The sequence below is a fragment of the Aegilops tauschii genome, chromosome 1, assembly GCF_002575655.3.
Source record: "Aegilops tauschii subsp. strangulata cultivar AL8/78 chromosome 1, Aet v6.0, whole genome shotgun sequence".
In the NCBI taxonomy this organism is placed as follows: Eukaryota; Viridiplantae; Streptophyta; class Magnoliopsida; order Poales; family Poaceae; genus Aegilops; species Aegilops tauschii.
In genome coordinates, this window is record NC_053035.3 from 378129466 (window position 1) to 378142840 (window position 13375).

At 44.9% G+C, this 13375-nt stretch overlaps 1 protein-coding gene across 1 annotated transcript; it reads right to left on the bottom strand.

Annotated features, from left to right (window-relative positions):
* Positions 1-3972: 3972 nt before the first annotated feature.
* Positions 3973-9884, bottom strand: LOC109741757 (protein S-acyltransferase 8). The gene is made up of 5 exons (XM_020300840.3): positions 9512-9884; positions 9034-9219; positions 8644-8937; positions 7456-7689; positions 3973-4828 (listed from the first exon to the last, which is right to left on the bottom strand). Exons 1-5 carry the CDS (start codon positions 9563-9565, stop codon positions 4301-4303), a joined length of 1296 nt encoding a protein of 431 aa, XP_020156429.1. The 5' UTR covers positions 9566-9884; the 3' UTR covers positions 3973-4300.
* Positions 9885-13375: the final 3491 nt, after the last annotated feature.

Below are 13375 nucleotides of genomic sequence, written 5' to 3' on the forward strand. Positions count from 1 at the left end.
CTTTGAGGGAGAGTTCCGTCAGCACGATGGCGTGGCGACGATGATGATGTTCTACCGATGCAGGGCTCCGCCTAAGCACCGCTATGATATTATCGAGGTGGATTATGGTGGAGGGGGGCACCGCACACGGCTAAGAGATCCAAGAGATCAATTGTTGTGTCTATGGGTGCCCCCCTCCTCCGTATATAAAGGGGGGAGGAGGAGGGGGCCGGCCAAGGGGAGGAGGCGCGCCCAAGGGGGGGGGAATCCTACTCCAAGTAGGTTTTGCCCCCCTTTCCTATTCCAACTAGGAGAAGGGGGAAGGAGGAGGTGGAGAGAAGGAAGGAGAAGGGGGGCCGCCGCCCCCTTCCCTTTCCCAATTCGGATTGGGGCAAGGCGGGCCGCGCGCCACCTCCTGCCACCTCTCCTCTTCCACCACTTGGGCCCATGAGGCCCAATAACCCCCGGGGGGTTCCGGTAACCCCCCGGTTTCTCCGATATATATCCGATAACCCCCGAAACTCATCCGGTGTCCGAATATAACATTCCAATATATCAATCTTTATGTCTCAACCATTTCGAGACTCCTCGTCATGTCCGTGATCACATCCGGGACTCCGAACTACCTTCCGTACATCAAAACAGATAAACTCATAATATAACCGTCATCGAACTTTAAGCGTGCGGACCCTACGGGTTCGAGAACTATGTAGACATGACCGAGACACGTCTCCGGTCAATAACCAATAGCGGAACCTGGATGATCATATTGGCTCCTACATATTCTACGAAGATCTTTATCGGTCAAACCGCATAAAAACATATGTTGTTCCCTTTGTCATCGGTATGTTACTTGCCCGAGATTCGATCGTCGGTATCTTAATACCTAGTTCAATCTCGTTACCGGCAAGTCTCTTTACTCGTTCCGTAATACATCATCCCGCAACTAACTCATTAGTTGCAATGCTTGCAAGGCTTTAAGTGACGTGTATTACCGAGTGGGCCCAGAGATACCTCTCCGACAATCGGAGTGACAAATCCTAATCTCGAAATACGCCAACCCAACAAGTACCTTTGGAGACACCTATAGAGCACCTTTATAATCACCCAGTTACGTTGTGACGTTTGGTAGCACACAAAATGTTCCTCCGGTAAACGGGAGTTGCATAATCTCATAGTCATAGGAACATGCATAAGTCATGAAGAAAGCAATAGCAACATACTAAACGATCAAGTGCTAAGCTAACGGAATGGGTCAAGTCAATCACATTATTCTCCTAATGATGTGATCCCGTTAATCAAATGACAACTCTTTGTCTATGGCTAGGAAACATAACCATCTTTGATCCACGAGCTAGTCAAGTAGAGGCATACTAGTGACCCTCTGTTTGTCTATGTATTCACACATGTATCATGTTTCCGATTAATACAATTCTAGCATGAATAATAAACATTTATCATGATATAAGGAAATAAATAATAACTTTATTATTGCCTCTAGGGCATATTTCCTTCAATAGAGTGCGACGACTGCACGCGGAAAGTGCTGCGGCTCACTTCGAGCACGCCGAAGCACCCCGGATGGGTGTTCTTCAAATGCAAAAACGACGGGGTACGTGCACTTGCGGTAGCTCGTTTCACAGTTCATTCTTTAGCTAAATTGCGGTGGCTCACTTCCGGCTTGCTCATTCTTTTGTGTAGGACGAAGGATGCTCATTTTGGTTTTGGGAAGGGCAATACATTGATTTGTTGATAGAAAGAAATTTAATAGATGTTAGTGCACTCCTTAGCACAATCGAAGGCAATGATGCGGCTGCATGTGGAACTAGAGGGGAAGCAACATCTACTTCTTTCGAACGAAAGATGAAGAAAGAAGAATACAAAATCAAGAATCCACAGATCAACAACGAATGCATGGAGAAGATATTAGTCCAACTAGTGGGAGCAGTTATGGAAATTGGAAATCTTCTAAAATGCATACTTGTAGTTCTTGTTTTCTTTGGTCTTGCTATTCTAGCAAAGATTTGGTGATGCTTTTTGTATCCAATGTTGTTATTTATAAAACAAAGCAATGCAATATGCTAGATCAAATTAAGTTGCAAATTTAAGTTTTGCGTGCCGGGAGGAGATGCGCCAGATCAGAGGCCGCAACCCCAACCCGTAAAAAAGCATATTTTGGGAATATCTTTTTTTACGGGTCCATTATGCGGGATCTGCAAGTGCGGCCGTCCGCGCCGACCCGCAAAGACGTTTTTCCGCGACCCGCAAAGATGTTTTGCGGGTCGGGAGGATGCGGGGTCTGCTAGAGTTGCTCTAAGCACATCCCTAAGCACCTAGCATTGTACAAGGCCTTAACGCATAGGGATTCAGATGCTCAAAGGGATAAAAAATTTAGCATCTCTGCTCTCACGAAAATGACGGCGGCGGCAGAACTCCCCCTCTTCCGGCTTCACTGTCAAGACTGTGGATTCTCTGCCTCTAACTATTGCTTCACTGGGTGATGGCAAGGAAGGGAATCTCAGTGCGTTGCCTCCTGCTAGTAGTCTAGGCTAGGGTTTTTTTCTCTCGTAGGACGGCATTTAGGCGGATGGCGGCATCTCATCTTCGAGCTGGTCTTTCATGTTTCGATCCTTGGGATGGCATAGTTCTCATCATGTGTCCGTGACAACGACATGTCATCGGGCGCTTCAGATCGAATAAAGAGTACATCGGCAATGACTACGGCTCCAAGGCGATGGTCCTTAGGGGCACATGCACGAAGACTTTCCGGTTATCATCAATAAGGTCAAGCCGATTTCCGTAGGGAAGCGGTGCGTCGACGGCTCGTTCTGACGATGGTAATGGTTGTTCGGTGGTTCAAGGATCTCAATGATTTTGATTATGTTTGGGGTGTACGTGAATTTTATAATAGTTTTGGATCTTGTTTAAAAAAAACACCTTAGCTTCTATGGTGATGTTAAGATGCGGATAAAAAAAGCTAAGAGAGAAAACCCATATGTTCATTTTAGCGTCTAATTATGGACGTTGGAATGTCTAATACACGAGAAATTCAGTGCCACTAATTAGCGATTTTTTTTTTGTTATTTACCTACACTATGTAGGCCGGAGATTGGAGAGTTTCAGACAGCTAGGTTATTCAAGAAACTTTGAATGCCAACTCCAATGCTTGGCTTGCTGAATCAGCATATGGACTACTTCATCGTTGAACTAACACGGCAAGGCAAAGAAAAAGGAATTGAAGGGAAGCCATGCAAAAGAACAAACACATACGGATAGGTGCAACCATTTCATTTTCATTGACCAAACAGTATAAGGTGGTCGCGCAGCCATTCAATTTCAGTAGGCACTTGGAGCGTACCAGCGCAGACACCGGCCAGCTTCAGTCAGAACTGCCGCAAACGGATCGCCAGTTCTAGTCCACGATCAAAGCAGTAGACTTTTTACCATCCGACGACCCTCGAGTAGACTTGGATAAAAAAAGATCCGGGATCGTGGCAGTCATTTTCGATGTGTATGCAGTACAAATGATTAGTAGGACTGACTTTCCCATGTCATATGAGTTGCACGCAAAACTCTTTCAGGTTTGAAGCTGCAAAAGCCAAAGGCATCTTCCTCTTCCTCTTCCCGGTCTCTGGTCCGAAGAATGGACCTGGGATCCTGATGTCTTCTGGTTTGTCACTATCAGGCAGGCTTCACCGTGCTCCGGTCCTCCAGTTCAAGTCCTTCCTTTGCAGCAGTCAGAGAACCCCAGAAGAAACCAACAAAAAGATGCTCGATGCAGTTCCACTCGAAACAAAGCAACTGTCAACCTTTGAAGTTCGAACGGTCAATTCCAGAAGAACACAAATAGTTTACTTCGCTTGCAAACAAATAGATGACGCCAGCATGCAAACCGTCAGTAAACTATGTATATCTCCTTGTTCATCAGAAGAATGGAACGGGAAAGGCGCGACGAAAGCTTATCAAGTTGAGATGCAAACTAAACTAGAGACATTTCCAAGGAAGAGCTGCTGAGGAATTACAGGTGGATGAGTATCCCGCATCAGTAATTTACACAAAGAATGGCACCGAACACTGTCAGATGACAACACCGGCGCAGAAAAGACCGATATGTGACCCCCATTACCACTAAACCCTTTGACCACAACAACTGTCCATACATAAAACACGATCCAAGATACCAAAACATGACAGTCAAAAGTCAAAATGGGTCACGGTCATCGTTCTTCCCTCTTCTCCGGGTGTGTCACCATCAGTAAAAACAATCACAGAACCCAGCCCGCCAACACAAAGCTCAGAAGAATCCACACATCATTGGCTACTAGTGAGTTTCTCTTTGAGACCGCGGCGCAGCCTCGGTGAGGGAAGCACTTCTTCCAAGCACATCCGATGCGCTCCTTCCGATCACGTCCGACGACATGTCCCAGTTCCCACTCCTCCGGTCCCAGCTCGAGTGCCGCACCCGCACCTCGCTCCCGACCGCAGGAATCTGCGACCCCGAACCCGCCGCCAGTTTGGCGCCGCCCGTGCCTTCCGTCTCACCGTCGTCCTGGTTCCCCATTTCGACGTCAACGTCCTCGTAGTTGCGCCGCCGAGAGATCTTCAGGAGATCGCTGCCAATCTCAAGATCATCTTCCACCTTTGCGCGAGGGCCACCAGCTGGTTCCTCCTCCATCTGCCTACCAAAGTTAACTACTGGAGCGCGTACCTCCTCTTGAACATAGGATCGGAACCTGTGCTTAGAAGGTTTCCCCTTGCTGCACAGGACTTCTAGGAAGTTATTCAGACATCCTCGGTCATAGACGTTGGGCCTGCTGTCTGCTCTGTACCGAAAATTCTCGTATGTCGTCTGCAAAAGCAAAGCATCGTATCAGAGTTGTGCACTGTAACTTCAACAAGTTCTGTGTGCAAAAGATTGTGAGTTTTGACTTAATCAGTTCCCGATTAACTGTACACAAACAGACATGCAGATGAACTGGTAGCTATTTCGTATAATTCTGAATAAGTTGCTAAACAGTCAAACACAATAATACATAGGACTTGTAGATAAATTCATAAGGCAATAATGATTTTGCAACCGGCAACAGTGGCAGCCCTTGATGCAGAAGCAGGGGGTTTATCCTCCTTTTCGAGAAAAAAACAGTGGCAGCCCTCAAACTTGCTCAGTGTAGAACATTAAGCATCTCACTTTTACTCTGGAGGTTGCATAAGACATCACAAGCCTGTTAGTTATGTTGGATATTAGCATGCAAAGACGCTTTTAGCTAAAACTAGCATGGTGGCCCAAGCACATGCTTTCTCTTAAGCACTATGTATCAAATTTGCTCTATCTAACAGCTAACATAGTTAAATTTCAGAATTTTCCGTACTACCGACTGAGATCTAAATATACAATCCGTGTTAGGTTTCTAATCGAGTCGAGCTATCCATATTGTTTTATGTAGCCATGTACAAGTGTGTTGTTTCAACTCGACAATAATGTCAACTAAATAAAGGTATAATAGTACACTTTTCTATTCTGTATGCATAGCTAATTTGCTATTTACTAGACAACCAAATGTCTTTTGGCTGATAAGTGGAGGTGGTTGTATCCTCTGCTCACCGGGAATCAAATCCTAGGCTTGATGTCAAACTTGTGTGACAAAAGCATATTTCTCATTTAGTGGTAGTCACATACCCTTTGATTTTTGTTGTATCGATCTTTGGCTGACAAACCGATGGCACAAACCATGGCTGCCCCGCGGTTTTAGTTTTCCTAGGTGTTTTGTGAGTGTGTGCATGCTGCGGGTTGTCTTTCTCTGCCGGTGTACATTTTGTACTTGGCCCTTCTGAAACTTGGGTGCTTAGCGTGTAATATTCCTTTCAACTAGTATAGAGCTACATATTTTTAAAATGGAATATTCCCCCCTTCTCTTGGCTGACAGGCCATTTTTCCTAGAATGCTCCACCATTTAACGTCTTTGCATGTGCTGACCAGTCTTTCCACCGCCTCCTGTCCTGTGGCAACCAATCTTTAAAGTTCATCGCTTGTAGAGAACACCTTTTCTTTCTTTCTTATTTGCTCGTTCAATTAAATTGCGTCCTCTATGTGTGATCTGTAATTGTTTATGCTGTTATAGAACTGCTTGGCGTGCAATTTTCTCACCTCATATTAAGCGCTACAAATAGAAAATTCCCTTATTCTCTTTGCTGACACAGACACTTCCCTCGAATGCTCTCCGTTTCACGTTTCCGCCTACGCAAGCAAATCTTTTCCTACGCCGCTTGTGCCAACCAAACTTTAAAATTCATCCTAGGTCAAATTAAACGTGGAGCACACTTCTTTTCTTCCCGTTTCACTTGCTCGATTTGATGTACATTGCGTGTTTATAAGAGTTTATTTGACTGCAATAATATGATGAGAATCGTAATGATGCATCAAGTTTCTAGACCAACCAACTTAATTTCATTTTTCCTCTTGCTAACGAACTTTATATTTACAATTGACATACTGAAATGGGCTGAGAGTTAGAATTCACATAATTAGTGGCATGCATGATTGTCATCATAGCAAAATCACAATGGAGGAGAAATTCAACTGTGGCAGGTAGATTTAGGCGCCATATCAACGGTGGCTGCAACTGCACTTACACAGGCTACAACATATGCAGATCCTATGCATGTATTTGGACTTTGGCCATGATCTCTTCTTATACTTCATACTCCACACAGAATAAAGGTTTCAGCATACATACGTGAATGAGGCATATGGATTTCTTAGAAGTTCTACGTACAGATATATGGTGTACAAGTTGGTTGGATTAGTCAAGGCGCACAAGAATCAGGCTTGTTCCTTTATTTCCTGGATGTTCACATTCACTTTGCTGTAGTAGTCATAGTTAGGTAGGAACTGGTGAGGCCGTGTTTGAGTCCTGTACCCAAATAACGCACGGAAGCAATAAAAAACATGTGATTGTTGTGACTATTAAAAACGTGTCCGGTCATGTATAGGTGCATATGCATGGGGACAGCTAAAGGGGAAGGAATTAATTTTGCCAAGATTAAAGAAAACAGATTATGATATGTGCATGCATGCGTATAGGATGACTGGAGAGATAAAGATGGAAGAGACAAAATATGAAGGTTTTGTAATATATCAAAACATGTTGTGTTTGAGTTGGTACATCTGTCATAATATGGGGCCCCCAGTCATTGGATTTAGGTGCAGTTACAAATATCTAATGGTTATATAAAGAAGATCCACTAAATTAACTGCTAGATGATTTACTTTTTTGTGAGATTTTCCAGCCTATCTATCTTTTTTCTGGCTAGACTGTCATGTGTTTTTAATATATAACAGATTCAGTGGTACTCATGCTTGAAACACATATATAAATGAAAAAAAAAATAAGGAGTAGTAAACAAGAAACAAAATCTTGCAATTATGGTTGAAAACAAACTACTAACAAAAGAGTAATTTCGTGTCAGCAAACTAACCTGGTTAGTGCTAATGAGATATGAATGAAAGCCAGTGAGCCCACCAACAAACCAGAGAGCAATGAAACAATATATCATAAGCACCAAGCAAGCTGGAGAATGTTTGAAAGCCTTCCATACTGTAGGATAGTCTCCTTCCATGAGAAACTTGATGTGTAGTGCCGACATGGCAAAGACATAAATGCAAAGAAGAGTCGAGGACGAAACAAATAGGAAAAAGTATCGGTAATTGCGCTGCACAATGTAAAAGTGAAAGAATAAAATATCAGGAGACAAAGGTGGTAATATACAAACTGCATCAAAATTTCCTAACATTTACAACAAAAACAAGGTTCTGAGTATCTCTTAGTTTCATATGCATTTTTCACCTAGCAAATCAATGGTTTCTTGCATGTGCATGACCTATACAACACCCAAATATGTGGCTTCTAAAATATAGTGTGGAGAGTGGAAGATAGAGGACGCTATCATCAGTATAATCCTCCGTTATTGTACTATTTTTGTGACTTTTTCATTTGCTTGAGCTACTTACAGGCTAGCTGATTCTTAGCTGCTTTCTATTGTAGTTTGTAACCTTTTTAAAGGAAAACTAGAGAATATCCTAAAACAAATTGTAGTTTGTAGCCTAGTACATTTGCTTCTCTCTTATGGAAAAATTGTCATCCCACAAATATGAAACTAATCAGGCCAACGAACTGAAGTATAGATGATGGGTTTACATTGTGCCCTATAAAAGTTCAAACAGAAACTTGTCCCTCAAGTGGTATCAATTACTGTGATGAAGAATGGTTTCATGCTTAATTAATTAAGAACATGTAAGAAAGGATACCAAGGCAAGTCAAGCAAAATCACATTAGCAAAGCAATTCCGCACAACTGATAAGGCACAACATTTCTAAGGAAGCACACACTTCAGCAGAGGAGAACAATACGTCTTTGCCTCATTAACGAGAAGATAGTGCTCTAGAGTAACTAGTAGACACCAAGAATCATGTGAATCATGTCATGTTATGTTCACAATATCAAATGAGCTTGTCGATAGCCCAATCCCAGTACCCTATCTGATTAAGTCCATATAAAATTATTTCTCCCTCCCTCTGGCTCAAGGCATATCCATCTGGAAGTAAATGGTTCAAGATCTTTTTGAGTTTCTTTAAGTAAGGAGTTCAGTGTGCAGAAAATGGTGTACCTGACCAATGCATTGTCCAACCCAGGGGCAATGATGATCGAATCGCTCCACACAATTGTTGCATATCGAACAGTGCGAACACCGCGGAGGCCGGTAAATCATGCAGGTGTCGCAATACTTTATTTTCACAAGCATCCCATTAACCATCACTTCCTTTATACGGGGAAACTGCAGCCTGCCGGGTGTTTCCCCGGCTAACGGATTGCCATACGCAAAATCTTCCTCCGGTGGATGCGATGCACGAGGCACGATACCAGGATCCTGAGCTGAGGTGGTCAGCAGCAACAGAAGCACCTACAGTGTACAAAACAAAAAACCAACAAGATGAGTGCCCCAAATGCTCACTGGTTAACTGATTACTGCCTGCAGGAATGGCCACAATGAACTCACATAGATCATGAACCCCACTGCCACCGCAGGAATCGCGTATCCTGCGTTGTAGCCGGAGAATCGGTGGAGGAGGTGCGGCGCGATGAAGGCGCAGAAGACGAGAACCGGCACCACGATGAGCGCAACCGAGACGAGCAGGGACTTGGCATCGGGTCCGAATATCAGTCTCCCTCCGAGGAAGAACCTCTGCAGACAGCCAACCAACCATGTCACGCCCGCGCATTGCAAGAAAATTTCACATCTTCACACGGCGACGAATCAAATCACACTAAGCACTCTACTGTTCACGCCGCCAGGGAGTGTCAGGGACAATAATAAAACACATACAGGCGCTAAATAAAACTGCCGAAATAAAGAGCGAGAAGTGGAATTCCCCAGGAAAGAACCGGGCAGAAACAACACAAATTCTTGAACCAAGATTCCCAGTTCACGGGCTGGAAGCAGAGGCCAGGGCGAGGGAGACGCGGAGGATCTTTACATTATTCCCTTTCCAAGCTTGGTAGACCCGCTGCTGCGGCTGCGGCTGCGCCATGGGCGGCGCGCGGCGGATTCGGCTCCGGTCAGCGGGGCCGCCTCATCCAGGCGCGCCCCGAACCGGCGGCGAGCACGACGGACGGAATCGACGCTGGCACGCGAGAAAGTGGGGGATTTTGAAAGAGTTGGTGCGCGAGCGAGGAACTGGGAGGGAGAGGGAGGGAGATGAGGCGAGGAAAGCTGCTTGCTTGCGTCGCCTTTGTGCGTGGGGGCGGCTGGTGAGGTGTAAAACGGCCGCCTTTTTCCTTTCTTAGATTAGAATTTGGGGGAGCAGAGTAGAAAATTGGGCGACGCGAGCTGGCAGACGGAACGGAACTGAAGACGAGGGAGGGGAGGGCGCTCCTTTTGCAGATGGCCCCCCGGGCTTCACCGGAACGAAACTCATGAGTGTATGGGACAACTACAAGAAAAACTTGAGAATTTCTTGGAAATTTTACAAGAAAAATAATATGATTGGATTTACTGTGTGCATCTCATATGTTGTTTAATTGGTTTTTAAGATTGATTGTCACCCATATGACGCCTTTGTGTTCCATTTCACACTAGAAAATTTGATTGACTTGCATCTTTTCACAAATTCTTGTAGTTTTCCTGCTGTGCAATCAAACATGTACAGTAGTTATTTATTTTATAGATTTATAAAGCACTATGTCATTGCAATCGTACTATTTTAAGATACTTTCCTTTTCTAATCGTGCAAATCAAAGACTTTTACTTTCCATAGTAAAAAGCTTTGAGTATATTTTGAGGGATCCTTTTCTCTTAATGCGACACTAATTCTTACCAAAAAAATCATGCATGTATATATCCATATTGTGCCTCGCATAATTTATCACTCCTTCCGTCCCAAAATAAGTGTCACAACTCTAGTACTCCCTCCGTTCACTTTTATAAGTCGTTTCAGACAAGCGAAATTGAGTTGTTTTGCACAATGTCTGAAACGTCTACAAAGCCTTATAAAAGTGAACAGAGGGAGTACAAAGTTAGTACAAAGTTGTACTAAGTTTGAGACACTTATTTTGAGACGGAGGGAGTACTTTCCAACACAATGTAATTGTTTACAATGCATGTTTTGTTGCATGAGAGGGCCATATATACAAGACTTCTAGAAATGAGGGGTAAGCGGTTTCTCTAGGGCATTCTCATGGGTTAATTAATTTTCTTCTTTTGCTACTGTCGACATAGTATGATCTACATCTGAAAATAGTAAACATGTTTAGTGAAATAGGACACCATATTTGCCAAAAACCGTCACATATATGGATGTCTATTGTATGATTCACCACCATAATTGTGTCAAGATGCACTCTACTCACAGGTTGTTCCACGCATTGTCGATTATAGACTTGAGCATTTTATCAACGGGAAATATGGACACACACATTCACGGGTTTGTACTAGGGCGCGGCAAGCTCACAGCTGCCGGTTCGCCTCATGCAGCCACACGATCGCACCCTCGCATGGGGCCCGTGTGGAGCCAACTGGCGTGTGGGACCCTTTTGTCAAAATTTACCAAGTTGCCGAAGCCATTTATTTTTGACCGCGCTTTGTCCATTGCTTGCCACCATTTAGAAAAGAGGAGTGTGACAAAACTCAGGCTATCTATCACTGCTCAGATATTTTCCACCCATATAAGCAAAGGCTAATGCACTGCCAAACATAAAAACACCACAATGCGCTCTGAGCTCCAAGTTGTTGTTGTTTTTTAGCAAAAACCCCAAGTTGGTGTGAGGGGCTCATGTGCAAAGAACCCATCCCTAACGGCCCCACCATGCCAGCACCAAAACGGCAGGCAGGCAAGGCAGCACGGCAGCGAGCGACTCCTGCACCGGGTCCAGACTAGTAGTAGTAGTAGAAACGGACGGCGCCAGGTCGGCCCGGGGGTCCACGGAGGGTCAACCGTCCAGCTACGTTTCTGGACTCTGGTTGCACCGTGGACCGGGCCCAGCCAGCTGAGCAAGCGCCTCTCGCTGTCCGCTGGGACTGGGACCGGGAGCATCGAGGTGTGGCCTCCGGTGGGGCCACGAGTACAGACACCAGAAGAGCCTACCCGCCTAGGGCGCGACACTTTCCTCCATCAGGCAGCATGATTTTGCTCACGAGCCGGATTATTATTAAGCTGCACGTGTGCGTGTTCGTCAATCCATCATTCACACGCAGGATATAATATCTTGTTTGGGGAGCGAATGATGCCCATATATTCTTTTTCTTTTTGACCGACCAGACCTGACCTGCCGTCCCTCACATAAACATATTTTAACACCTGATCTAGATTAAGCAACTACGACTACGAGTATGAAAAAGAAAACAGGGATTAGCATTGTGGCATAATGCACATGCACCGATTTGAAATGTGGAGAAAACGCAGAGGAAGTCCGTAATCTCTACGAGCAGTACCCCTCTATATCAAAATATAAGACGGTTTTCGATACTCTCTTTGTATAAAAAAACGTCTATGTAGTGTATGAGTAATACAGAGGAGTAGTAGAGTAGTAAAATAACGGTAGAGAAAATCTGGAGGCGTTGGAATCCTATATGGGAAAAGAAAAGGCTTCTTTTCAGGTGTGGGAACCGGTGGAAGGACCATCAACTTTCGGTGGAAACACCATTGGACATTGAGATGGAACCTGGAGTGAGAGAGGCTTTGCTAAAAGAGATCAGTTGCTACAGTCCACAAGACCCCAGATGTCTTTGTTGCAGTGCATAATGATCAGGGAAACTTGTGCATTTGGTTCCAGTGCATTCAAAATGGAGATAAAAATAAAAGGCATGTCAATCGAAGTAGAATTAATCGGTTCCGAGCGACACTGCAAAGTTGTGAGCTTAAAGAGATACACTTGCAAAATAGGAGGTTCACTTGGAGCAACGAGAGGGAAAATCCGACTATGTGCAAACTGGACTCTTTTTTTGCAATGCCGAATGGGACACCACTTTCAGCACTCATCTGCTTCACGCCCTCTCGTCCTCACTATCCGATCACTGCCCGCTTCTCCTCGCCGATGACAAGGGGCCTCGGAAGCCTAGAACCTTCAAGTTTGAATTTTTTTGGATTGCTATGCCCGGCTTTATGGAGGTGGTCAAAAAGGCTTGGATCGAGCCGCTCGAGCACGTTGAGCCATATCAAGTCCTGTTCCATAAGCTCAAGAAGGTGGCTCTCCGCCTTTCCGAATGGAGTAGGGGCCTTTTCTCCAAGGCAAAGGTTCACCTACATGCCGCCCTATTGGTGATCCTACGCCTCGACATCGCTCAAGAGACCCGACAACTCTCCCCTGAGGAGAGTGACCTTAGGGCGAGGCTTAAAAGGAGGGTCATTAGCTTGGCCGTGCTTGAGAGAGCTCGGAAAAAGCAAAGTGCGAGAATTGCTAACCTCAAGGAGCGTGATGCCAACACCAAGTTCTTCCATCGCCGGATTAATGCTAGAAGGAGGAAAAATCACATTCATAGGCTAAAGCATGACCAAGGGTGGATCACCGAGCATGACGCTAAGGAGAAGCTCATTCTGGACCACTTTTCTGAAGTGATGAAAAAAGGGAACACATGCAATAAGGATCTAAATTGGGAGGAGCTCAACTTAGAGGTACATGACTTGCACAGCCTCGACTCACCCATCACCGTTGAGGAGGTACGTGAGGCAATCAATGACATGCCAAGTGACAAGGCGCCCGGGCCGGGCGGCTTCACTGGAGCTTTTTTTAAGAAGTGTTGGGACGTCATTAAGTTCGACATGATGAGGGTGATACACCAGTTTGACTCCCTTCACACATCTAATCTCCATTGGCTCAACTCCGCAAATATAGTGTTGTTGCCC

Excerpts from the sequence above, each read along its gene's own strand:
- LOC109741757 (XM_020300840.3), bottom strand. The coding sequence starts at position 9,565 with ATGGCGCAGCCGCAGCCGCAGCAGCGGGTCTACCAAGCTTGGAAAGGG. Across the intron at positions 9,220-9,511 it reads AAGCTTGGAAAGGGAATAAT|AGGTTCTTCCTCGGAGGGAG; the intron begins GTAAAGATCCTC and ends GGCTGTCTGCAG. Across the intron at positions 7,690-8,643 it reads TTGGACAATGCATTGGTCAG|CGCAATTACCGATACTTTTT; the intron begins GTACACCATTTT and ends TACATTGTGCAG.